The following is a 26188-nucleotide window of genomic DNA, read 5'->3' on the forward strand; positions in this document are numbered from 1 at the left end:
CAAGGGTCAGCGCACTAGAGGTGCAGGCCAAATCCAGACCACCTCCTGGTTTTGTAAATAAAGTTTTATTGGAATTCAGCCACAGTCATTCAGTTCCGTATTCATTTAGTATCGCTGAGGTGGCTTTTTCCCTCCAGCAGCAGAGCTGAATAGTTGTGATGGAGAGCATGTGACTTGCAAAGCCTAAAATATTTACTAACTGGCTCTACAGAAAATGTTTGTGACCCCTCACCCATAAGGGTGCATGTTTGGATGCAAGTTCATAATAATTGGTTGGTGCTGGGGACTGACTATATGAGGGCTTATTAGACTAATCATCATATTTGTGTGTGCTTGGACTTTTCCATGATGAAAAGTTTAAAAAAAAAAAAGTGGACCCAGTAATCTCACTCCTAGTACTCTATCCCTTGGAAACGAAAGCCTCAATTAATAAGGATATATGTATAAGAATGTTTACTAAAATAGTTTACTGGAAATAAATTGCCTCCCAATACGGGATGCTATAAATGACATCCACCCCCGCCATGGAATATTATGTTATCTTTTTAAAGAATGAGCTAGTGTTTTACCAGTTCACTTGGAGAATGTTTCATGGGATATTTTCAAGGGAGAAGAGCAAGATGTGAAAAAGTCTGTGCATGACAGTCCCAGTTTTATAGAACAGTGACAAAAATAAGCCCTTCGGAATGTAGGGGTGTGTGTGTGTGCGTGCGTGCGTGCTCGCGTGCAGGATGCATAACGGGTTGCTAACATGGGTTGGGGGTAGAATGATGTCTGTGGAAGGAAGCAAAGCAAAACAGAAAAAGGCTGTATTTCAAAAAACAGCCTACACGATACGATCCCATGTATGTGTGTGTGTAAGTTATATTTACAGGTATAACGTGCTTTGCTTACTTCAGAAGAGAGTTACGATTTTTAAAACGACCAGAAAGGAGTGAATATTCGTCCTGCCCTATGATAGAAGTAAGAAAATAAAAGGGAATTTGGTTAGGAGCTGGAAAGTGCCCAAGAGCAGGGAAACAAGAGAGGAGAGTGACCACTGTCAACCCGGGCCAGCTAGGGTAGGCTCCATGGAAGGTTCTAGCTGTGAGAGAGGGGGTAGCTGGACGGTCTTTGAGCCACAGCCCCTCCCTGATCTCAGCGCCTCTTCCTCCTGCTCCCGGAGAAATAATGTTTCCCTGGAGGATGAAAGGCATCCCTTTGTGCAGGCTTTAATTGCCATGTTGGGCCAAGTGAATGAGTGGCATGCGGGCGCAGCAGCTGGGCACAGCCAATGCCAGGCAGCAAAGCCCTCTGCCTTAGGACAGCCCGGGCCAGCTGGCCTGGGAGTGCTGCCCACCTCTGCCCCCCGCAGGGGGGCCCTGCAAGGGAACAGTGGAGCAGAGGGGTCTGCGGAGGGAGGAGAAGGGGCGGGGCGTCTGGGAGGGTCCCAGCCACTGTCAGAAGCTTATTCATCTCATCCTCCTTCCCCTCCCCCCTCCCTCTTGTTTTTCAGACTGTCAGCATCAATAAGGCCATTAATACACAGGAAGTGGCTGTAAAGGAAAAACACGCCAGAAATATCCTTTTAGATGTTGCTTGGAGGACCGACCCCAAGGGGGGTCAGATGGGGGGGTGGGGGGGGCGAATGAGGTCGGGGTGAGGCATCCTTGCTCAGCTTCAGGAAGGAAAACTGCCCCCCACCGGCCAGGCCCCAGCAGGGTCTGAACAGTGTGGGTTGACAACAGCTGGCCTCAGAACCCACAGCCTGTAGAGGTGGAAGGGACCAAAGCGGCCATCTGGCCCAGTCTCGCCTCTCTCCTGGGACTTAGCTTTTCAGAACTACCGAGTCCTTTGAATTTACTCTCCTTTGAGAGATTTCCTCGGGGCACCAGAGGGGTTTTCACCTGTACCATCAAAGCGCTCTGGCCCTGCACCTTGCCACACTGACCACCCCCTTGGAGACATGCTCAAATGCCCTTCTCTGAACATGAAAGCAAAACAGAGGCCTTGGCGGCAGCGGTTGGCCTTAAGCCGACACAAGGGCTCTACCATGGAAATCAGAGCCACTTGTGTGAACTGGTTCACCCCAAACCAGAGGGAAGAAGATGAGAAGGTCAGGGTGGACTAGGGAACTGGTGATTTGAAGATTTTCGCCAAGTCCCCCACGCCAAGTTGGTGGAGGTCCTAGGCAACCACCGTCATGGGTCTGTGGCTTTGGAGGGAAGTGCAGGCCACCTGGCCGATGGATTCCTCGGGACCTGCCCTTGAGGTCAAGTCCAGGTGCTCGAGGGCTAATCCCCGAATCCTGGAGGAGAGGCTGCCAGTGGGCCAAGGCTCGGTCTCTGTGTGTGCTGGGGCCAAGCACAGGGCAAGGGGAGGCTGGGCTTCTGTCTGCGCTGGGAAGTTCCTTCTTGCCGGGGCTCAGCATGGTGGCTGCACCACAGCCAGCTGGGTTGGAACAACCTGTCTTGAAGTCATCCCACCCCCGCCCCTCCGTGGAGGAGACCCTCCAGGTTAGAAGGCCATGGAAGCCCAGCACTGCCAGTGCAATGCCCAGAACAGGTCAGGCCCTCAGGAAATGTGGCTAAGAGCATGTACTGCTCTTCACTGGAAGGAAAGCAGCTTGTCTTTAGCAGAATATGCTTTGGTTGGAATTAGGTCTTTGCTGCAAGATGGGGCTATAGAACCTCTACCGGGTACCCCAGAAGCCTGGCCCAACCGTGAGCCTAGCCGGACCTTGCCTTTTTATGCCCTTGATGCTTTACTGAGTCAAGAAAACCAAACCAAGAAAAGCCCTCATTATTGGTGGCCCAATTGATTTTCACAGGGAGTGACCCAGTCTTGACCCTTCCCTGCTAAGAATACTGATCAGTCAGTCTGGTGCAAGATATGAAGTAAGAGAGAGACAGTTGTCACAGGACAGTGTGCTCCTCTGGATGGGTGTGAGCACAGAGAGGGCCAGGCCTGTAGTGGCCGGGCCAGGTCACACCTTGCCAGGGAGGCTCCCTGGGGCCATGGAACAGACCTAGAGGGAGATTCTGAAATCTCATCTCTGGGGCTCTCTGACTTTCTCTGGGACCTCGAGTGGGCCCCGTGGGACCTCTGTGAGCCTTAATTCCCTTGTCTGTCAAATGAAAGTGTTGGCTAAAGAAGCTTTCAAAGGCCTAACATTCCAGCTCTGACATTCTGGGAGTCTCTCTGCCTCACAATTTCTAAGGGGTGGATAAATGTTGAAAAGATCCGCTCCATACAGTAGGGTTTTACAGCCTAAAGATCTCACAAAACATTTATTCTTTATCAGTACTTTTAAAGAACACCAGCTACCCTCATTACCCACTGAACGAGCATTTGGAAACCTGGCTTCATTGAGAAATGCTGTTCAGACAACCATCTATCCCTAGTGCCTGACTGGTGAACAGGTTGACACCCCCGACTGTGGTATCCACTCCTGGAGGGCTGAGGACTGAAGTCTTACTTTCTTTATATCCCCAAGTGCCTGACACGAATTGGGTGCGTTAAAATGCTTAGAAAATTAAAGAAAGACAGAAAGGTCTGCTTGCCTCTTTGCAAGCCGGGGTGCCCGGCCAGCTCCACACGTCCCTGGCTTCTGTTTCGGGAGATTGCTCTCCGGTAAAGGAGCCGCAACCTACTGTGAGAAATCATCTCAGTGGAGGGTAGGGGGCTGTCCGTCTCTCCTCTTGGCTTCCTTCTAGTCCCAGGGGGCTGTGCCTGAGGTGAAACCATAAGTTATTTCAGAATCACTCTAAGACCAAAAGCTGATTTCAGCTTCTAGACCCAAAAGTCCGTTTTCAAGGCAGCCCCTCTCAAAATGCAAATTTCAGTCCAGGGAGGGAACTTTACCACACTTTCCAGCTCAGAAGCAAAACAACATGTCTTTCGGGTGAGTCTCATAGTTTCTAACCTGAGGCAAGTCTTTCCTTAAATGGTGCAGTGCTTCTTACCTGAGCCTGGATTAAAAAGCCGAAAGTTCTGAGGACATTACCATACTTGGGGTTAATGGTGCCCGGTTACCGGGTGTGTGAGGCCTGTGTAAGCATCCATTACAAAAGAAATGTGGAAATCCTCTACTTGCCTCAGAAAGGGCTCCCTTAGGTCATTTCAGAGAGGGCTGATGGGACTAAATCCAGGAGCTCTTAACGCTGTGACCAAAGATTGAGTTCTCTATTGGATATAATATTAATAGTAACACGGTAGTGCTGTGTTTTCCTGATGGAGATACAAGCCACTCATCCATGATTGGTGATGTGGGAAAGTAAAAATAAATGTAAATGTCTTCCAAGTTAAAAAACAGTGGGGGGGGGCTCCCTAATTACGGAGGCCTGGAGCTCTGTTAAAGTCACTCGAGGCCAGAAGGACATTTATTACACGCAAAGCATGGCAGGCACTCCACGTGGCGGGTGTGTTTGGAATTGGATCTCAGAAGGAAGTGGCCCCAGGAGTCCGCATACAGGGAATTCAAGGTGTTGGGAAATGAAGGCACCCCTGAACGAGGCCAGGAAGGTTTTTAGAAGAGGTGGAGTGAAAGCGTCATTTTATTTACTTATTTATTTATTTACTTATTTATGGCTGTGTTGGGTCTTCGTTGCTGCGTGTGGGCTTTCTCTACTTGTGGTGAGCAGGGGCTACTCTTCGTTGCGGTGCACAGGCTTCACACTGTGGTGGCTTCTCTTGTTGCTGAGCACGGGCTCTAGGCGTGCAGGCTTCAGTGGTTGTGGCACACGGGTTCAGTAGTTGTGGCTCACGGGCTCTAGAGCGCAGGCTCAGTAGTTGTGGCACACGGGCTTAGTTGCTCCACGGCACGTGGGATCTTCCCGGCCAGGGCTCGAACCTGTGTCCCCTGCGTTGGCAGGCGGATTCTTAACCACTGCGCCACCAGGGAAGTCCCGAAAGCGTCATTTTTAAATTTAGGGAAAATACATTTTAAACAAAGACTGCCTCTTTCAGGGTAAGAGCACAATGCCTAATGGGAGAGGAGATAGACGCTACCTGGAAGAGAAGCCAAGGGTGTCAGTAGCCAGGGGGTAGGGTCCCCAGCAGGGGCCAGGGCACTTGAAGAGCTGAAGCACACCCTTGCTTTGGAATAGTGCATAAGAAAGAATTTTGAGAGGCTGTATTGTGTTGTTAAAATGTTAGTGTAATTATACACACACACCACACCCTCCACTCACCTCCCCACAAAGGCCCTACCACAAACTCGGCAAACCTAGAGGAAGGGCAGAGTCTGTCTTCCCACAGCAAAGCCCTAATTCCAACCGAAGCATCTTCCCACTAAAGGCCAACCAGAGCCACTGCTGGCCCAGAATGCACTTATGCAAGTTAGGAAAAGACACCCCTCCCAAAAGACATGGCCGTCTCTTTGGAAATCATCTAATAAAATGGATTTTATTAGAAGGAAGCACTTTTTTGCCATCTGCCAAAAAACTGCCAGGATACTTGTACAGATCTGTGATGCCTTCATTATAAGCGGTGTCCTCTGATGGGTAGTGCCAGGCGCCATGAACAACACACAGCCCCCACGATGGCCTTTAGAGGCTTCATCCCAGGGTTGGTTGCCTTTGTTTTCCATGACCTTCCCTCACCGTGCATACTGGGCACCCACCATGAAAAGGGGGCGCAGACCTTTTGGTCTGTTGTCAACCGGCTGCCCCTCTCCAGCAACGCTGTGCTCTGCTGGAAGTTCTGCCACGTGTTCCACAAACTCCTCCGGGATGGACACCCAAACGTGAGTTCCTGGGGCTGCAGCAGATGGGCAGGGATCCAGGGACCCATGTGGGGAAAGTGCAGTTGCCTGAGTCACAAGAGCCACTGTCCACTCTCGCACAGGGGATGGCAGCTGCCCCCATCTCCTGGCCTCTTGGGTACCAATTTCATAGAGGGCTTCGTCTCTGTCCCATCACCCTCTCTCCTCCACCCCAGACCCATGTTTCACCATCCTCTGTCTCCTCTCCTTCTCTCTCCAGGTCCTGAAGGACTCTCTGAGATACAAAAACGAATTGAGTGACATGAGCAGGATGTGGGTGAGTTTGGACACGCACCCAGGGGCCACCTGTGCCACCTTATCCTTTCCCAGAGGCCACAGAACAAGGACTGTGGAATGGAGCAAATTCATCTCTTTCAGCTTGTTTAGCATTTCTCTCATGAACATCAGGGAGGGAGTCAGAGATGCCCCCAAATGGAACCATGATATCCACAGTCTTACCTGGGGTCCCTGGAAGCTGTAGGGAAGTTCTAGGGCTTGGGAGCTTCTCCTGCCGATGGCAGTTCATGTCATAATGCTCTCTGGGCATTGGGATCCTTCGGCAGTGACACTGTCACAGATCCTACTTCTTTCTTCTAGTGGTCCCATTGGGGTCACAGTACATTGAGAACTGGCATTCCCAGTCCTTAATGCCAGTGGTTTTTCTTTCCTATCTAGGGATTCTCAGTGCCTTAGGAAGAGGGAGGAGGTAGGTGGCAATATCAGAATACATTGAAAAGAGTGGTTTTGTACACATACCGGAATCCCTCTAGATTCAAGGAGTATGTGTATGGACAGGAGGTAATTTGCCTTTTGAAGAATCTCCCCAGGTGATTCTGATGTGTCATTTTGCCCCACTGGTTAAGAACTACTATGTTAGCCCTTTCCTTCAAATTCTTACCTGTGTCTGTCTGCACTCACAAAATGTTAGCAATTATGTTGTCCAATCTACCCATTATAGATGAGAAATACAGGCCCAGAGAGGGAAGCAGCTTTTCCTATGTCACAAGACTAGTTAACCTAAACAAAGCAGAGGTTTGTCCCCCAAAACTTCCAACTGTATGCTAGAGAGCTTTCTATTACATTTCTGTAACATGGAAAGCTTAGGTCTTTTTCCTTTTTTTTGCTAGAATTTATCTGGTATATCTTTTTTCATCCTTTTACTTCTGACTTTTCTATATTCTTTTTAATATTTTTTACATATATATTTATTGCACTGTGGCCAGAGAATCAATATGATACTGATTTTCGAAGTATTTTTGAGACTTGCTGTGTGAGCTAGCTCATGGTCAGTTTTTGTTTAAAATTGAAGTATAGTTGATTTATAATACTATATTAGTTTCAGATGTACAGCACAGTGATTGACTGATTGACTTTTCTATATTCTTTTGTCTTAGAAATATACTTGTCAATAGCATTTAGTTGGATTTTTTTTAAAATTCAAGATGGCAGTCTTTGTCAACTGGACACTTACTCTGTTTACATTTATTATAATTCATAACATGTTTAGATTTATGTCTCCCATCTTATTTTATGCTATTTGTCCCATCTGTTCTGTTTCTATTTCTCTCATTTTTGCCTTCTTTTGGATTGATTGGGTATTTTCTTTCTCATTCAGTTTCCCCCTCATTACTAGTGGGAAGATAAAAAATAAAAGCAGAGGTTTGGTTTTTTTTAACTTTTTGATAATGTTATCTAATAATTACAAAGTGCATGCTTACGTTACCAGCGTCTAAAATTCATATCAATGTCTAGATATCATATCTGTTTCCAGTATAGCACAAAGACCTTAGAATATTTTAACCCCATTCACTCCCTTGTATGTTGTTGTCATGCATTTTAATTTTTGTTGCTTTTAGACCCTAGAAGATATTTTATTTTAATTGTCTTATTCTGCACTCTTCATTTCCTCTTACATCTCAGGCCATCCATTTGGGATCTCTTTCTTTCTGCCTGAGTTATTTCCTTTAGAACTTCCTTTAGTGAGAGTCTGCTGGTGGCAAACAACCACTTTTACCTGATGGAGAATGTCTTTATTTCACCCGCATTCATGGAAGATATTTTCTCTGACTTTAGAATTCTGGGGTAATAGTTCTTTTCTTTCAGCACATGGAAGGTATTAGTCAAGATGTCCTTCCACCGACTTCTGGCTTCCATCATTTTTATGAAGTCTGCTGTCAGACTTACCATTGCTTCTTTGAAGCTAATCTGTGTTTGTTTCTCTGTTTTTAAGTTCTTAGTATTTATCTAGGTGTGAATTTATTCTAGATTCTTTGGACTTTTTAAATCTGTAGATTATTATATCAGTTACAAAAAAATTCTCATTGTCTCTAAATATTGATTTGCTTCATTCTTTGTTTTCCTCTGAGACTTTGGTTAGCAGTATTTTAGACTTTCTCACTCTATTCCTCATGTCTTTAAACCACTATTTGATTTTTTTCTACCTGTTTGTTTGTCTCTATACTGCATTCTGGATAATTTCACAGTAAATCTAGCTTTCAGTTCACTTATTCCCTCTTCAGCTGGGTCTAATCTGTTGCTAAACCTCTCCATAAGGTTTTCAATTTTAGTATCATTCTCATTTCTTGGAATTTTAGGTTTGGTTTGGTTTGGTTTTTTCTAATCTGCTTGGCATTCTTTATAATTTATTGTGCCCTGCATATATTTTAAAACAGTCTCTAATTTTTTTTAGGTTTGTTAAATATAGTGGTTTTATATATCACTTTTTATAATTCTAGTATCTAAAGCCCTTCGAGGTCTGTTTCTGCCATCTGTTGTTTTGATGAATTTTGCTCCTGCTATGTAGTTTCTTTTTGTATTTAGTTACTTTTCTACTGTGAGCTGCTCATTTTCCTGGAGATTTTTTTGGTGGGAATTCTTCGAATTCTAACAAAGGCCGCTTCCTCCAGAGGGAATTGGCACTTGCATCCATTAAGATCACTCTAAATTAAATTCTCAGCTTAAAACTTATGTGAATTCTGAGCAGATCCCCTTGAGGACTGGCTCACGGGTCCAATTCTCAGCAGTAGTTTTTTCCGCCCTCTGATCACAACAGTGGTTTAAGGCAGTAGATTTTCTTTGCAGTCCTCAGGGGGGACTCCTTCAGTGCAGGAGTACATGTGTGTTATTTCCAATTTACCCTTAATTCCCCTGCACGGAGGAGGAAGTCTTTTGGCTCTTGCACTAGACTCCTCAAGTTGGGCAGGTGAGAGCCCTGCCTCCTGTTCACCACCTGGGCCTTAAGGCCCAGAAAACCAAAACTCAGGTTCACTTGGTGTGGCAAAGTGCCCCCTCCCCACCATTCCCTGAACCCATCAAGTCATTTGCTCTCTGAATATCTGAATTACTCAGTTCCTGGCCTGAGGATTTCTTACTCTCTTGCAAGTTCATTAATGCCTTCAAAGCATTTTTAATATTCCACTCAATATTGTTAGTAGTTTTCAGTGGGAAAGTCAACCCAGTTACCTAGCCTGCCTGCCTTGTTATCCAAAATAGAATTCTTTTAGGTCTTTTTTCCTATGTAATCTGTCTCTTCCATTTGACTAAGAGTTTCTGAAGTTAGAAACTTCTTTTACTTTTTTTTTTAAATTAAGATCTTATTTTTTTTAAGAGCAGTTTTAGGTTCACTGAACAATTGAGTGGAAAGTACAGAGTTTCCACATACCTGCCCTGCCCCCAAACATGCATAGCCTTGCCTAATGGATGAACCTACTGACACATCCATCACAATCACCAAAGTCCATAGTTTATATTACAGTTCACTTGTGGTGTTGTACATTCTGTGGGTTTGGACAAATGTATCCATCATACAGAATATTTTCACCGACTTAAAAATCCTCTTTGCTCTACCTGTTCATCCCACCCCACCCCTACTCACTCCCCACCCCCACCCCCCCCAACTCTTGGCAACCACTGATCTTTTTATAGTCTCCATAGTTTTACCTTTTCCAGATGTCATATAGTTGGAATCATATAGTATGTAGTCTTTTCAGACTGGCTTCTTTCAACGTAGTAATATTCAATTAAGTTTCCTCCATGTCTTTTCATGGCTTGATAGCTCATTTCTTTTTACTGCTCAGTAATATTCCACTGTTTGGATGCATCACAGTTTATGTATCCATTCCCCTACTGGAGGTCATCCTGGTTGCTTCCAAATTTTGGTAATTATGAGTAAAGCTGCTACAAACATCCATGTGCAGGTTTTTGTGTGGGCTTAAGTTTTCAACTCCTTTGGGTGAAAACCAAGGAGCTCCATAGTTGAATCATATGGTAATAGTATGTTTAGTTTTGTAAGAAACTACCAAACTATTTTCCAAAGTGGCCGTATCACTTTGCATTCCCGCCAGCAGTGAATGAGAGTTCCTGTTGCTCTGCATCCTCATCAGTATTTGGTGTTGTCAGTGTTCTGGATTTCGGCCATTCTAATAGGTATGTAGTGGTATTTCATTGTTTTAATTTGCATTTCCCTGCTGACATAGGATGTGGAGCATCTTTTCATATGCTTATTGACCATCTAAACATCTTCTTTCATAAGGTTTCTGTTAAGGTCTTAGGCCCATTTTTTAGCTGGATTGTTTGTTTTCTTATTGTTGAGTTTTAGGAGTATATTTATATGTTTTAGATAACTGTCCTTTATCAGATATGTCTTTTGCAAATATTTTCTCCCAGTCTGTGGCTTATCTTCTCATTCTCTTGACAATGTCTTTTGCAGAGTAGAAGTTTTTGTTTGTTTTTGCTATGTTGGGTCTTAGTTGCTGCACACGGGCTTTCTCCAGTTGCGGGCGAGTGGGGGCTACTCTGTGTTGCGCGGGCTACTCACTGCTGTGGCTTCTCTTGTTGCGGAGCACGGGCGCTAGAGCACGCAGGCTTCAGTAGTTGCAGTGTGTGGGCTCGGTAGTTGTGGCTCATGGGCTTAGTTGCTCTGCAACATGTGGGATCTTCCTGGACCAGGGCTCGAACCCATGTCCCCTGCATTGGCAGGCGGATTCTTAACCACTGCGCCACCAGGGAAGTCCCAGAGTAGAAGTTTTTAATTTTAATGAAGCCCAGTTTATCAATTATTTCTTTCATGGATTGTGCCTTTGGTGTTGTATCTAGAGTTATCACCATACTCAAGGTCATCCAGGTTTTCTCCTTTGTGATCTTCTAGGAGTTTTATAGTTTTGCATTTTACATTTAAGTCTTTGATCCATTCACCTTTTACTTTTTTTTTAATATAATCCATTTTAAAATTTTTTATTCATTTTATTTATTTATTTTTGGTTGTGCCGGGTCTTAGCTGTGGCTGGTGGGCTCCTTAGTTGCAGCCAGCGGGCTCCTTAGTTGTGGCATGGGAACTCCTAGTTGCAGCATGCATGTGGGATCTAGTTCCCTGAGCAGGGATCTAACCCACGTACCCTGCATTAGGAGGCGAATTCTTAACCACTGCACCACCAGGGAGGTCCCCACCTTCTTGATCCTCATACATTTTCACATGAAGTATAGTTGTCTTTGATGATGAGCATATTTTTGCTTTTTCTACTTCTCACTACTTTCTGATTTTTCTATAATGAACAAGTATATCATAAAATACGAATTTTCATAGAAAATTAATACATTATGAAATACTGTCATCTACGGCATTGATGTTTTTAAACTCCTTTGATTACTCAACTCTCTTTGGTGCCCCTTGAGGCACCTTTCAAAGGATTCCTCTATGCTAGAGGAAGTAGATGCACTTAGAAGAAAATGTAGAAGTCAAGACTCACGTGGGAGCCACAGTTATTCAGTTTAAGGTTCTTTGTGCCCCATTTCCCTTTTCTTTTGTATATAATGGGGAGTTGCCAGCATCACTCTGCTAAGCCTAGCTTCTGCCCAGGCACCTAGGACATGACTGCATGGGCAGACTCCATGGGAAGGCTTCTTCTTTACCAGCTGGGTTTAGTCCCATTTCAAACCCCCATCCCAGGTATAATACCATAGATGCTTTTAGTCTGTTGAAATCCATCTGGAGGAGGTGTTTGTTCTCCTGTGTTTAGATAGAGAAACAAAAGAAGGGAGATAGCCCATAGTCAGACTGTGATTACTAAGGATGGGAGACTTAAGGTTCTTAAATGAGAAACATCGTCCAGAATTTACCCGAAGGATGTTTGTACACAAGATGATACTGTAAGAATGTTCATCGAAACATAGTTTACATAGAAAAACTTGTCTACAATTAAAACACACAACAGTAGGGAGCTGGTCTGGTAAATTACAGTACAGACTTATAATGTACTGGGTAGTCACGAAAAATAACGATACAGAAGAAAATTTAATAAGATGGAAAAAATTGCAGTATGTTAAGTGAAAAAAACCATATTGATCCCATTTTATCTTTTAAAATAAAGGTGGAGCACAGAGGATTTCTAGGGCAGTGAAACTACTCTGTATGATACGATAATGGTAAATCCATGTCATTATACATTTGTCAAAACCCATAGGATGTACAGCACCAAGAGTGAACCCTAATGTAAACTTTACTTTGGATGATAACAATGCGTCAGGTTCACCAATTATAACGAATGTCCCACTCTGGTGAGGGATGTTAACAGTGGAAGAGGCTGTGTATGTGTGGGGACAGGGGGGACATGGGGAATCTGTACTTTCTGTTCCATTTCGCTGTGACCCTAAAACTCCCCTAAAAAATTAACTCTGTTTAAATTGAAAAAATAACATTGTGAACCCCAAAATGTTAGCCATGATTGTAGCTGGTGGTTAGGTTAAGGGTGATTTGTTTGCATATGTACTTTTTTACATTTTCCAAATGTTCTTTCTAATTTCATTTTTCAATGTATATCAACATTTTATTAAAATTTTTCCAAATTTTTATTGTGGTAAAATACACATAACATGAAATTTACTACCTTAACCATTTCTTAAGTGTACAGTTGAGTGGTATTAAGTATGTTCATATTGTTGTATAGTCATCGCACCATCCATCTCTGAAATTTTTTATCTTGTAAAACTGGAAATCTATATCCATTAAACAATAACTCCCCATTCCCCTCCCCACCTCCAGCCCCTAGAAACCACCGTTTTACTTTCTGTCTCAAGATTTTTTACTAATCTAAGTACCTCATGTAAATGGAATCATACACGATTTGTCCTTTTGTGACTGGATTATTTCACTTAACATAATGTACTCAAGATTCATTCATGTTGTAGTATGTGTCAGAATTTCCTTTTCAAGACTGAATAATATTCCGTTGTATGAGTATATCACATTCTGTTTATTCATTCATCTGTCGATGGACACTTTGGTTGCCTCCATGTTTTAGCTCTTGTAAATAATGCTTCTATGCACATGGGTGTGCAAATATTTTCAAGATCCTTCTTTCAATTCATTTGAGTATATACTGAGAGATGGAATTTCAGGATCACATGGTAATTCTATTTGTAGTTTTTTGAGGAGCTGCCATACTGTTTTCCACAGTTGCTGTACCATTTTACATCCCCACTAACAGTGTCCAAGGGTACCAATTTCTCCACATCCTCCCCAGCACTTTTTTTTTTTTGATATTAGCTTTCCTAATAGATGTGAGGTGGTATCTCATTGTAGTTCTTTTTTTTAATTTTTGTTGGAGTATAGTTGCTTTACAGTATTGTGTTAGTTTCTACTGTACAGTAAAGTGAATCAGCAATATGTATACATGCATCCCCTCTTTTTTGGATTTCTTTCCCACTTAGGTCACCACAGAGCACTGAGTGGAGCTCCCTGTGCTATATAGTAGGTTCTCATTAGTTATCTGTTTTATACATAGTATCACTAGTGTATATATGATTCTATCTGGTGGTTAGGTTAAGGCTGATTTGTTTGCATATGTACTTTTTTATGTTTTCCAAATTTTCAACAGTGGATGTATGTTATTTTCATACTCACAAAAAATATATATTCTTTCAAAAAGAAATCCTGGCTGTAGATCCTTCAAACCAATGTTATTCGTGTTGACACCCCGCTTTCTTTCCTCATCCTGAAAGGGCCACCTGAGTGAGGGGTATGGGCAGCTTTGCAGCATCTACCTCAAACTGCTGAGAACGAAGATGGAGTACCACACCAAAGTGAGTCTTTGCGACAATCCTGCTGCCACTGCCAGCCATGCACTCCCCCCGCCCCTGCTTCCCCCACCTCCCCGCCCTGTCCCCTCACACCTGGCTGGGCTTAATTGTCAGGTTTTCCAGGTAATGAGACAGCCTGGCTTCTTAGGGAGTGTTCACACCATATCCCAGCTATGTAAGAGGAAACATTTTATAGAGTAACTGCAGTCAGGCCCCTGGGATGTGACAAGGGGCCTGGGATTTTGGCCCAGGTCTTCTGCACCTTTTGTTCCCCATTTTGCAAATAGAAAGAGGAACCTGATCCACCAGGTGGCCTTATAAAAATACTTCAGAAGCACTGACTTGACTGTTAATAGAAACAGCGCCTTCCATTTATATAGTAAGTTTCCACACAGGACCTTCTAATCAAGATATGACTTTAGCTGATATTTCTTTTTTTATATAAGATTTTTTTATATTTAGTTTATTTATTAGTATTTATTTTTGGCCGCGTTGGGTCTTCTTTGCTGCACACAGGCTTTCTCTGATTGTGGCGAGCAGGGCCTACTCTTCGTTGCAGCGCGCAGGCTTCTCATTGCGGTGGCTTCTTCTGTTGCGGAGCACGGGCTCTAGGAGCGCGGGCTTCAGTAGTTGTGGCTCGCGGGCTTTAGAGCGCAGGCTCAGTAGTTACGGCGCGCGGGCTTAGTTTCTCTGCGGCACATGGGATCTTCCCGGACCAGGGCTTGAACTCGTGTCCCCTGCATTGGCAGGTGGATTCTTAACCCCTGCGCCACCAGGGAAGCCCTAGCTGGTATTTCTTACACACTTAATGCATGTAAAACTGTGTGCCAAGTGGCATGTAAGATTAAGAAAAAAGGGTCTACTCTTTAGGCGTTTACAGATCTGTCGGAGAGAGAAGCTTATACACTTGCAGTAGCTGTGTAATAGTGCCGGGCAGGTATGTGTGCCTGCAGAAGAGTGCCAGGGATGTTTTGAAATGATGGAGGGATATGGCATCCTAAAGGGCAGAATGAAGGAAGTGGGTCTTGAGGTGGTCCTTGAAGGGTGGGTATGAGGCACATAGGAGGTAAGGAAGAATGGCATGCCAGGTGGGAGGGAAAATGGCCAGAATTAGGGAGCTGGCGGTGGAAATGGAGAAGGGGACCAGGTCATCATAATGTCCAGACTGAGTGAGGAAGTAAATGCGACCAGAAGGATAAAGGCACCGGGCCTGAGTCTCTGAGGCAGATGAGCAGGGGTGGTGGGCCTGAGGGCAGGAAGGGGCTGCAAGGCAGAGCGCCGGGTGTTACAGCCAGAGAGGGAGGTGCCGGCGTGGAGGATTTCTTTCTTCAGAGCCTGAAGAACTCACACTGGCATTTAGAGCCCCCTTGGTGGACTGGCCACCCGTCTCTCTGTGCTCCCCTCCACCTGCCCCGCTGCCCTGTGCTCCACCCGCTCCAGACAGACCACACCGAGGAAGAGAGCAGGATCCAGATACCTGACAGCTGATGAGCCCACGTAGCTTCCCCTGACTGTGCGGGTGCTTGATGTAATATTCTCCAGCCTTCAAGTTTATTTTACTGATTATGTTTTGCTAAAGTTAATGTGAGAATGGGTTTGCCTGCCCTGAGCTCACAATAGCCGCTTCAGGAGATGGCCAGAGGGCAGTGGGAAGCCTGGAGAGTATTCAGAACAGATTGGAAATAAGCAAAGGCTGCACTGCCTGCATGGTGTGGGTGTCAAGTTGAAGACCGACCGCTCTCACACGCTCGGTGTCATTGCACCACAGAGAAGATGTCCATGGCACAGGCTGTGAGCGAGGGGCCCTCCCCCGGGTCCCAGGGTTGGGATGAAGCCTTCCCCTATGATGATGGGCGGTGGGTGTTCTTTGCCGTGAACCAATCACAGGACCTGTGTGTGCGTGTGTGAGGCTGTGAGCGCTGCCACACCTCCCCAGGGAGCATGCAGGCACCTGTACCAAGCAGAATCCACCTGCTGCAGCCCGAGCTCAGCGGGGCTGGCTTGCTTGATGTCGGCTTAGTTGGTCTGTATAGAGAGCTCTTGAGGTGCCCTGTTCTGACTTCCTCTGCCTCCCTTCCAGAATCCTAGGTTCCCAGGCAACCTTCAGATGAGTGACCGGCAGCTGGACGAGGCCGGAGAGAGTGATGTTAACAACTTGTAAGTGGCTGTCCTCACATTCTGGACTCGATGAGAAAGAAAGCTTGGGTAGATGCTGTCACTTCCGGTTAGGGTCACAGAGGGCCTGAGGGCAAGGGCAGTGGCTGGGGTGGGGACTAAAGCCCCTGAGTGACTTGACCTTGGGGCCACTTACTCCTGGCGCCTCCTCAAGAACCCTTCCAGGGCGCCTCCCACTCCAGGCCTCCCTTCTCTGTGCCCCTCTGCCCTTTTTCTTTGCTGCTTTCACTGTTGAATTCGCCCTGCTTGATCTTCCAATGGCCTTAATACCCACTTAGGTCGGGGCTAAGAATTGAAGCTGGTGTGTGTGTGTGTGTGTCTGTGTGTGCACGTGTACATTGGCGGCAGTACAGGGCTTGGGGGCCGGGACAGGTGGAGCACTGGCCTCGGGCCGTGGAGTATAAGCTCTCTTTCCTCTTGGGTCCAGTTTCCAGCTGACAGTGGAAATGTTCGACTACCTGGAGTGTGAACTTAACCTCTTCCAAACTGGTGAGTCTCTCCCTCCCGTCTGGCCCAGGCTTTCCTGGGCATTCACCTAACCCCCAGCCTGGTTCCCTGCTTGGACCAGCTGGCCTAGCCCCTGTCTCCATACAAGTTGTGCAGTTCAGGGCCAGGGAGATGGAGCTGCCCACACTGTGTCTGTTCTCTTGGCCCTGGTGCAAGGAGGGGCTGAAGCCCAAGGGCATTTTCACGTGAGTGGAAAGACTGCGATCCCCACCCTGCTGACCTCCCCGCTAAGCCCAGGCCTCCAAGAGTCCAAAGACAGTTCCGGCCTCTGACAGACCCTAGACTGTGGCCCCAGCACTGGCTGGTCCTTTGGCCCAGGCTTGTGTGCTGCTCAGGTGGGCTGGCCCTCAGGGTGTATTTCTGCCCAGGTGGCCTGTGCAGTCACCCTTTCTGCCCCAGCATCCCGTGATACCTGGCTCTGTTTCCATATTCATTGATCACTTGGGTTATTAGCAATAGATGCTGAGCTCCTCCTCAAAAATCAGGAACCATGCCTGCTCACCTCTGTTCTAGCCCCATGCCTGGCATATAGCAAGTGCTCAACAACCAAGTTTAGAATGCTTGCTTTCTGCATGAACAGCAGTGAAGAAACAACAGGTGGACAGAGTTCATAAAATGTTGTCAACGGGCTTCCCTGGTGGTGCAGTGGTTACGAATCTGCCTGCCAATGCAGGGGACACGGGTTCGAGCCCTGGTCCAGGAAGATCCCACATGCCGCAGAGCAACTAAGCCCATGCGCCACAACTACTGAGCCTGTGCTCTAGAGCCAGAGAGCCGCAACTACTGAGCCTGTGCTCTAGAGCCTGTGCTTCCAACAAGAGAAGCCACTGCAATGAGAAGCCCGCGCACCGCAACGAAGAGTAGCCCCCGCGCGCAGCAACAAAGACCCAACTCAGCCAAAAATAAATAAATTTATTTTTAAAAAATACTGTCGACATCCAGCTGAATGCTCTGGAATTATCTGGGGAGAATTAGCTAGAGTTTTCTAGAGAGAGCTCCCCCAAGTCTTCGCACAAACTCTTCCATGGTTAAATGGCGGTGGTTTTCTCATCCCCCAGAGAGCAGTGATTCGGAATCAAGAGCATCCTCTACACGTTTCCCCACCTGCCCCCCATCCTCAGTCACCTCTTGTGAGCCACAGAAATCGAGAGAGCTGGTATTAGAAGACGTCTGTCCAGCTCCTGAGTCCTAGTCTGTGACCCCGTAAGATTGGGACCAGAACCTTCGGAAGGAGGCCCTGCATTTTCAACTGCGGGAAACGTGGGCCAATTACAATTAACATTTATTTGGTGCCCTTGCAGTGATTCTCCAAGTGTGGTCCCTGGCCCAGCATCGGCATCACCTGAGAACGTATTAGAAATGCACACTCTCGGGTCCCACCCCAGACCTTCTGAATTAGAATCTCTGCGGGTGGGGCCCAGCCATCTGTTTTAACAAACTCCCCAAGTCTGCACTGTCCAACAGCGTTGCCACTGGCCACGTGTGACTATGTAAATTAATTACGATTAAGTAACATTCAAAAGTCAGGGCCTCCGTTGCACTCACCACATTGCAGGCACTCGGCAGCCACACGTGGCTAGCATATTGGACACACGTACAGAGCCTTTCCATCATCACAGAATTCTACTGGAGTGATCCTATGGGGGGATTCTGATGCATGCTACAGTTTGAGAAGCGCTGAGCTAGAAAATAGTTTTCAACCCTGGCTGCATATTAGAATCACCTGGGGGGCTTTTGAAACCCCACCTCAACCCTACCCCAGACCAATTAAAAAAGAAGGGGGCATGGAGGAGTTGCAGGCAGACATTAGTAGTTTTCAAATTTCCCCAGGTGATTTTAATCAATCTCAAAGCAAATGGGAAGGACCACTGCACTGTTGCCATGAACTTTATAGGACATTCTCATTTAATCCTTACGAGACCTCCTTACAAGACCCTTAAGAGGTATGTGCTATTAGAACCATCTGCATCTTACAGAAAAGCATCTGGAGGCACAGAGAGGTTGAGTAACTTGCCCACGGTCACACAGCTCTAGATGTTACTAGATGCCAAGGGGCATTCCTGGAAAGCGGCAGGCAGGCCGTGAGATGGAGCGGCCTGGGGTTCCTTGCCAGCGTGGAGCCTAAGGAAGCCAGGAGATTTGGGGATGGCCGCCTCGCAGTGACAGCTGCTTTTAATTTGTGTCAAGAAGAAAAGCTGCCTTTTAATTAGAACCGTTTGGGTTTTTGTTTTTTTTTTTCTTTCACTTGACAGACTAAGCCTGTTAACAGGGACTAGTACAGCCAGGGAAGGCCGAACACAGTGGCTCTGGGCTTTCCTCCGGGGCAGTCCCACTCACTGAGGGACTGCAGGGAAAGTCTTTCGGTGCCGGCCACGTGCAGGGTCTCCGGAGGCGGTGGGCAGCCTCTGCAGGGAGGAAATCAGCCCTGGCCAGTGGTGTGCACTCAGGGTCCACGGCCAGGCATCTAGGTGCTTGGTTTAGGACCGAGGGGCAAGGGGCAGGGGGTTAATGTGGAGGGGTCTGTGAGAGCAGTTTGCTTTCTGGAGCCCGGGAGAGTGGAGGGCAGTACTTCCGTTGACCGGCTCCCCCAAGGACCTCCGTCAGCCTTGATCCTGATGGTTCGTCCTCTTCCTGGCTCCTTGCCCTGGGTCCTTGTAGCCTCTCCTCCAACTGTCCACCAGGGTTCCTGCATTTCCCCCCTTGTGGTGTTCCAAGAACCCTGTGACAAGCCAGCAGGAAGCCAAGGCTGAATTATTTCTTCGTGTTCTGATCAATGTTTGATAGATTCCCCACGTGTTTTCTCTTGCACAACCAGATTGGGTGCTTCTCAGGGTCAAGATCACCGTGAGACCAAGTTCATGCCTGAGACAGAGGGCTGAATTGGCTGTCCAAAGCCCCTTTTGATCCTGAAATACTGATTCCCCATAAAACGGAGGGCTTCCCTTGAACAAGAGCCCACCTCCCCATTAAATCAGAAACCTTAAAAGGGGATGTGTTCTTCCTGCCCATATGGGAGGGAAGTGGGGGAGGAAGCATGAAGCTCGTCAGACCGGAAGGAGGCATTTGGGGTGCTCCCCCCGTAAATCCCTCCCGCCGGGCTGTGCACAGAGTAGAGCAAGTTCATTTCACCTGTTTGTGACACACAGAGCATCTTGACTGCCAGGGCCACAGGCTCCTGGTCTAGCCATCGCTGGCCACAGGGGCTCTGGCTTTTAACTCACCATCTCTCAGCAAAACCGCTTCTTGGCTTTGTGGCCACCTTCAAGTTACTTACTCCCCTGTATGATGGGGATACTCTTAGCTACCCCATAGGAGTGTTGAAAGGGTTAGATGCATCACATGAGATCGTGATTGCACAGAACAGGTCCTCGTGTGTTAGACTCCTGCCTTCTCCCGTCTGAGAAGGTTGCCTCTAATTTCCTAGCTCTGCTGCCTCTCCCCTTTCTGTCCCCTAGTGTTCAACTCCCTGGACATGTCCCGTTCCGTGTCAGTGACGACAGCCGGGCAGTGCCGCCTAGCCCCGCTGATCCAGGTCATCTTGGACTGCAGCCACCTCTATGATTACACTGTCAAACTTCTCTTCAAACTCCACTCCTGTGAGTATACGGGGCTTGATCTCTGGAAACTTCTGGCCGGAAGGAGGTTCACAGCCTGAGGCTGTCCCTGGAGGGAAGCAGCTCCCCCCAGTGCCCTTGGCTTTCTGCTCCTGACCCAGAAGGCCCTGGAGCTCCCGGCTGTCTTGAGAATAGAAGAGCAGGGCCAAGCCTTGCTGTGCTCAGGGAAGCACCTGGCCTGCCACAGCCGTGACTCGGGATGGTCCTCACCCTCCACCTCCAGCTCTACCACGTCAACATCCATATGTGTCATGTACGCTGCAGACCACACAGATGAGGACAGACCCGGCCTAGACCCACAGGAGCAAAGGCGGCCGTTTCCAAAGAGTTCATCAACAGTCTCTTTGTACAAATGGGTTTTGTGGAGAAATGTAAAATATAAAACAGGGCTGCTCAAATCAATGGAAGGGCACACCTCCCCTAGCCACAGATCTTTGGGATAGTTTCGCGGAATGTATTTTGGAAACTGCTGGTCTTGTGGATGTTCTTATCCGTTTATGTGCTTCTTTTTTTTTAGGAATATATATATTTTTTAACATCTTTATTGGGGTATAATTGCTTTACAATGGTGTGTTAGTTTCCACTTTATAACAAAGTGAATCAGTTATACATATACATATGTTCCCATACCTCTTCCCTCTTGCGTCTCCCTCCCTCCCACCCTCCCTATCCCACCCCTCCAGGCGGTCACAAAGCACCGAGCCGATATCCCTGTGCCATGCGGCTGCTTCCCACTAGCTATCTACCTTACGTTTGTTAGTTGCGCTTCTTATTTAAAACGATGTGTGTGGGTGCTGCTTCCTGAGGGTCTGCATCGTTAAACCGTATCCCCGATGAATCTGATGTGGGTGGTCCCTGGGTGACACTGTGAGGTGGCCATCGTGAAGGGTACACACATCCAGAGTGCACGGATGATGGAAAACCGAGAAAAATCAAGACGCAGATGGATATTAGCAAGGTTTTATTGCGGAAGTCTAGGACAAGGGGTACTCTGGAACAGGTCACTGACGAGGAGGAGTCTGGTTATTTAGACCAGAACAAGGGAAGCAGCATCACTGTCATTAACGTAGGAGGGTTTCATGGGAGGGAGGTTGGAATTCCATGTTCAAGGGTTAGAAGGGTTTTGGAGCAGGGGGGCGTGTCTGAAGGAAGCAGAGAGGGTAGACTAAATGCCAAGAAAAGAAGGCAAGCAGTTGCGTAGAAGCTCTGAATACAGATGAACTTGTTCCTAAGATACTACAGAACCAGTTGCGCACTAGGACATCCCCACTTCCTTCTATAAAGTGGTGAGTTGTGATAAGAGACAGGTAATTATTTGGGTTTAAAGGCCTTCTTTAAAGGCAGAGCAATACACAAGACCTTCGAGAACTGTGCGGTCAGGGAAAAAGGGATGCTCCATACAGTATACGCTTTTCTGAAAATAAATATTTTCTTTTAGAATAGATTTAGATCTACAGAAAAGTTGCAGAGATAGTTCAGAGAGTTCCCATGTACCCCTGAACCCAAGCGTCTCAGTCCTGCAGTCTTTGCCTGTCTCTGGCAGGCTCTCTGCATCTCTCCAGACTCATGTCTGTGCTGGGCCTCACCCAGTGTGCCCAGTGCACACAGCCCCCCGGAGAGAGCCCCCCTCTGGGGCCTGCCGTGGTCCACCCTGCTGCTTGGGTCAGGTCACCGCTGCTGTAGTCAGCAACGTAACTTCCATCCTGCTCTGTCGAGAGTGGCTTGCAGTCCAGGAGCAAACAGAAGGAAAGATCTGACTGAGAAGTAGCCCCAGAGTCCCTGCTGGCCCCACTGGGCCCTCTTGGTTTCCCAGGGCAACTCTAGGTCAAGAATGCCTTCCTGCAGGGCTGGCCCCCAGCCCCAGGAGGGATGGTCCCTTCCCGCTGTGTCTTGCTTGCCCTCTGGTCCTCCTATTCCCTCTTAGTCTTTTCCAATTTCTTCCAGGTCTTCCAGCCGACACCCTGCAAGGCCACCGGGACCGCTTCATGGAGCAGTTCACAAAGTAAGCGGCTTCAGTGAGAGAAAGGAAGGCGAATCTAAAAGTGCTATAAAGTCAATTAATCCATGCAGGAAGCACTTGCTTTTAAATCATCGAAGGGTGAGGGTATCTGCTTTAATGCTTTAAAAAGCAAAGGAAAAGAAGACGGCAGCAAACCTACCAATGGCTGGGGAAGCTATCAGTTCTCTAATAAATCTCATAGAGAAAGACAGTTTCATTCATTCAGTCATCCTGCTTTATTCCCAGGGCTTCATCCTCTTCCATTTTTCTTCTCCCTAAGTTCTCATGGTTTTATACCGTATACATGCTGACAACTCCCAAAGATATAACTCCAGCCCAACCTTACCTCTGGATTCCAGGTTCACATCCCCAGTGGTCTATTTGACATCACTATACCAAACTTACATCTCAAACTAAACTCTAGGTTTTCTTCAAAAACCTTTTCCTTTCCCTTCTATCTCAATAAATGCTGCCCACCATCCACTTAGGACAGAGATCCGGAACTCACCATTTTCCTCATTCCCCACGTCCAATCTATAAGCAAGTTCAGATGATAATTGACAAAGAGGTCTTGTCTCTGGTCATATATCCCATCTCTTCCACTTCCATTGCTGTCTACCAGGACCCTCCGATATGGACGGGATGCTCTGGATTTCAGCTCTTGCCCTCTGCAATCCTATCCCCACCCAGCAGTTAGAACGACCTTGTAAAAATATAAATCCCTTGCTTACAACCTTTCAATGGCTTCTGATTACACTGAGAATCAATTCGCAGCTCCTCTCTGTGGTCTGCAAGGCCCCTACATGATCTGGCCCCTGCCCGCCATCTGTGACCTTGTCTCCAGTTCTCCAAGTGTTTCAGCCACGTAAGGTCCTCTTCCAGTTCCCGGAACATAGCCTGCGCTCAGAGGCTTAGCACGTGCTGTTCCCTGTCCTCAGGATGCTCTCCTCCCAGCCTGGCCAGCTCCATCCAGGTCATCTTCAGTCACCTCCACACAAAGGCAGTCTCTGGCCCCGCATTTGGGGTCTTTTTGCCTACCTTCTGCTCCTCCGACCCCACCCTCATATTCTCCATCACAGCACCCTGTTTACTTCCTTCCTGGTTCTTAGCATGACTTTTTTTGTTTGACTGTCTTGCCCATTATTGTACCTCTAGCACCTGATTCACAGCAGTCAATTAAGCCTATAGCATTCAATCATGTTTGAATGAATTAATAAGCTAATCAGCTAGTCTAGAAGAGGAAGAGCTTCTCTGACCAAAGGGGAAATTATTCTGGTGCATTTGGGAAAGAAAATTGGTGACGAGATGACAAGTCCAGCTCATCTTTCAATTAAGCATGCCCCAAGAAGAAGGGATGGAATGGAGGGAGAGACAGGAGGATGGGGCCGGCGAGGGGGGGGGAAGCATGAGCATGATGTTTTCCTTGTTAATTTCTTCACCCTTGACTGCAGGAAAAGCGTCGCCCCCCCCACCCCCAGGATCCCAAGCTTAGGCTTCTTTTGCTGGTTCCTGAGCAACAATCAGAGAGGGCAAGTTCGGGGTTGTGCTATCCTCCCCGTTTCCTTGTTCCGTCTGAAAAGCCTCGTATGTTTATTCTATAATAAATGACTTATTAAATGCTAGGAGACAGGCCCTGGGGCTGATTTCCTGGAATGTTAAATTCCAGTAGCTTAGGAAAGCAGCAGAGCCTATTACTGTTGGCTCCAGCCCAGAAAGCAGGGAACGTGTGGTCAGGTGATTCTGTTTCCTTTCATTTTTTTGAGCTTATAAAAGCATTTCCCATGCGTGCCGCCTCACCTTCTCTTCCACAGACACGGTGGCTGAGGCCTCAATGTCCCCGAATTCGGGGAAAGCAACAGTGATGTCACAGGGACAGTCCTAACCCTGGGGTCTGAAGGGTTATCGTGAGACCCCAGGAGTTTCGCTTATTGGGCTGAGCTGGAGAAAATTCTGTGCTGCAGAGAGAGGGTGCTGAGATCCCTGACCCTCTTTTATTATATCTCAGAAAATATGTCTGGTGCCCTCAGTTTTGTTGGCCTTCAGTGTTTAGATTCAAAATGGAGACTTGAGGAAGAGAAAAAATTGGGGTTTATTTATTCCCATATCCATCCAAGATTAGGACACAGTATAAATGGTTTTTCTTCAACCAATATTGCTGAGTAATTCCATGCCTGGTACTACTTTATTTTTATTTTTTAATTAATTTTAATCGGAGTATGGCTGCTTCACAACGTTAAGTTAGCCTCCGCTGCACAGCAAAATGAATCAGCCATACACATACAGATATCCCCTCCCTTTGGACTTCCCTCCCATTTTACCACAGTGCATTAGGTAGAGTTCCCTGTGCCATACAGTATGTTCCCATCAATTGTCTATTTTATACATAGTATCAATAATGTATATGTGTCTATCCCAGTCTCCCAATTCCTCCCTCCCCACCCCTTTCCCCCTTGGTATCCATACATTTGTCCTCTACGTCTGTGTCTCTATTTCTGCTTTGCAAAGAAGATCATGTATACCATTTTTCTAGATTCCACATGTATGCGTTAATCTACGAGATTTGCTTTTCTCTTTCTGACTCACTTCACTCTGTATGACACTCTCTGGGTCCATCCACGTCTCTATTAATAACCCAATTTCGTTCCTTTTTATGGCTGGCCCGGTACTATTTTAAACCTAGCTCAGCAGGGCCCAGTCTCTGCCTTCTAGAAGCTTATAGTCTAGTTGAGGAGATAACAAATAGCGCTCAAATAAGGTGAATTCATTAAAAAGAGATCTGCCTTAGTAATTAAGTTCCCTTCCCTCTTCGTATCATTAGTGGGTTTATCCTCAGAAATTTATTTTAATATTACTCTAAGCCAAACATTGCTAGGAAGACACATCTGCCAAACAACAGCATATATTCTACGGTGATGCAGAAATTAGTTTTTGGACTGTCTACTCTTCCAAAGGATTTTGTGGTTTGAATTACTCTTCCCCCAATCAGTGAGGACTGGCTATAAATAATCTCTCCCTGCAGCATCGTAATTGCATCCTAGCACCATGGAGCCCATCTCCTTGGCAGCCTGTGCCCGGGGGCTGGGCAGGCAGTAGGAAAGCAGGGTGTCCCCTCCCCGGGGCTGGTGAAGGCCCCCAGCAGCCCTCAGGCCTTTCTCCACCCTTAGGTTGAAAGATCTCTTCTACCGCTCCAGCAACCTTCAGTACTTCAAGCGGCTCATTCAGATCCCTCAGCTGCCAGAGGTAAGGCCACACCCAGGGAGCTGCTGAGTCCTGGAGGCTGTCTTAGAGGCTGGCAGGTGGGCAGGGTCTGAGGATGTGTCTTCCCTTTTCAGAACCCACCCAACTTCCTACGAGCCTCCGCCCTGTCAGAGCACATCAGCCCCGTGGTGGTGATCCCAGCCGAGGCCTCATCCCCCGACAGCGAGCCAGTCTTAGAGAAGGATGACCTCATGGACATGGATGCCTCCCAGCAGGTGAGGACCACTTAGGAGGAAGCTCAGGCCTTCCCGTTGCCCCCGGGGAGGGCAGGAGGACCTGGGACAAGTTCAGCCACCTTCTAACCCAAGCGCCGTAAGTGGACCTGAACCAGATTAAGAAAGTATCCGTTCCCACGTGTCACTCGTGAGACCCACGCTGACCTCTCTGGGTCTCTAACCTTGTCCTTACTCCTTTCTGGTTGCCGCAGAATTCATACGACAGCAAGTTCGATGACATCTTTGGCAGCTCCTCCAGCAGTGATCCCTTCAATTTCAACAGTCAGAATGGCGTGAACAAGGACGAGAAGTGAGTCCGGGCTGTGGAGTTAAAGCACATGGTACAAAAGCTAAGTTAAGCCATGATCTCACTTGCCACACCCAACCAAAGAGGAATTCTTGGGCTTCTTCGGTAAATGTCTTGACCTTCGAATACTGGCCCCTTTAAAATCCCAGAGGAAAATCGAATGAGGCTGAAATACCCATGGACCTGTGGGTGGTAGATTAGTATCTGGAAACGCTGACAGTCTTAGCGTATAACTTACAGGATTTCAAAGAACTGTTCCCAAATTAACATCGACTTTTAACCTCCTCCCTGGGTCTC

At 47.0% G+C, this 26188-nt stretch overlaps 1 protein-coding gene across 1 annotated transcript in view; it reads left to right on the forward strand.

Annotated features, from left to right (window-relative positions):
- The window catches only part of HIP1 (huntingtin interacting protein 1), a 153535-nt gene that overhangs the window by 100154 nt on the left and 27193 nt on the right, over window positions 1-26188 (forward strand). Inside the window, exons 2-12 of the mRNA XM_082669740.1 lie at window positions 1496-1559; window positions 5583-5725; window positions 5964-6020; window positions 13739-13819; window positions 15897-15973; window positions 16419-16480; window positions 19954-20094; window positions 22057-22114; window positions 25276-25351; window positions 25444-25584; window positions 25797-25894. Of these exons, the coding sequence (XP_082525866.1) occupies window positions 1496-1559; window positions 5583-5725; window positions 5964-6020; window positions 13739-13819; window positions 15897-15973; window positions 16419-16480; window positions 19954-20094; window positions 22057-22114; window positions 25276-25351; window positions 25444-25584; window positions 25797-25894 (998 nt within the window). The remainder of the gene's footprint in view (window positions 1-1495; window positions 1560-5582; window positions 5726-5963; window positions 6021-13738; window positions 13820-15896; window positions 15974-16418; window positions 16481-19953; window positions 20095-22056; window positions 22115-25275; window positions 25352-25443; window positions 25585-25796; window positions 25895-26188) is intronic.

Source organism: Grampus griseus, assembly GCF_964374135.1.
Source record: "Grampus griseus genome assembly, chromosome: 14".
NCBI lineage: Eukaryota > Metazoa > Chordata > Mammalia > Artiodactyla > Delphinidae > Grampus > Grampus griseus.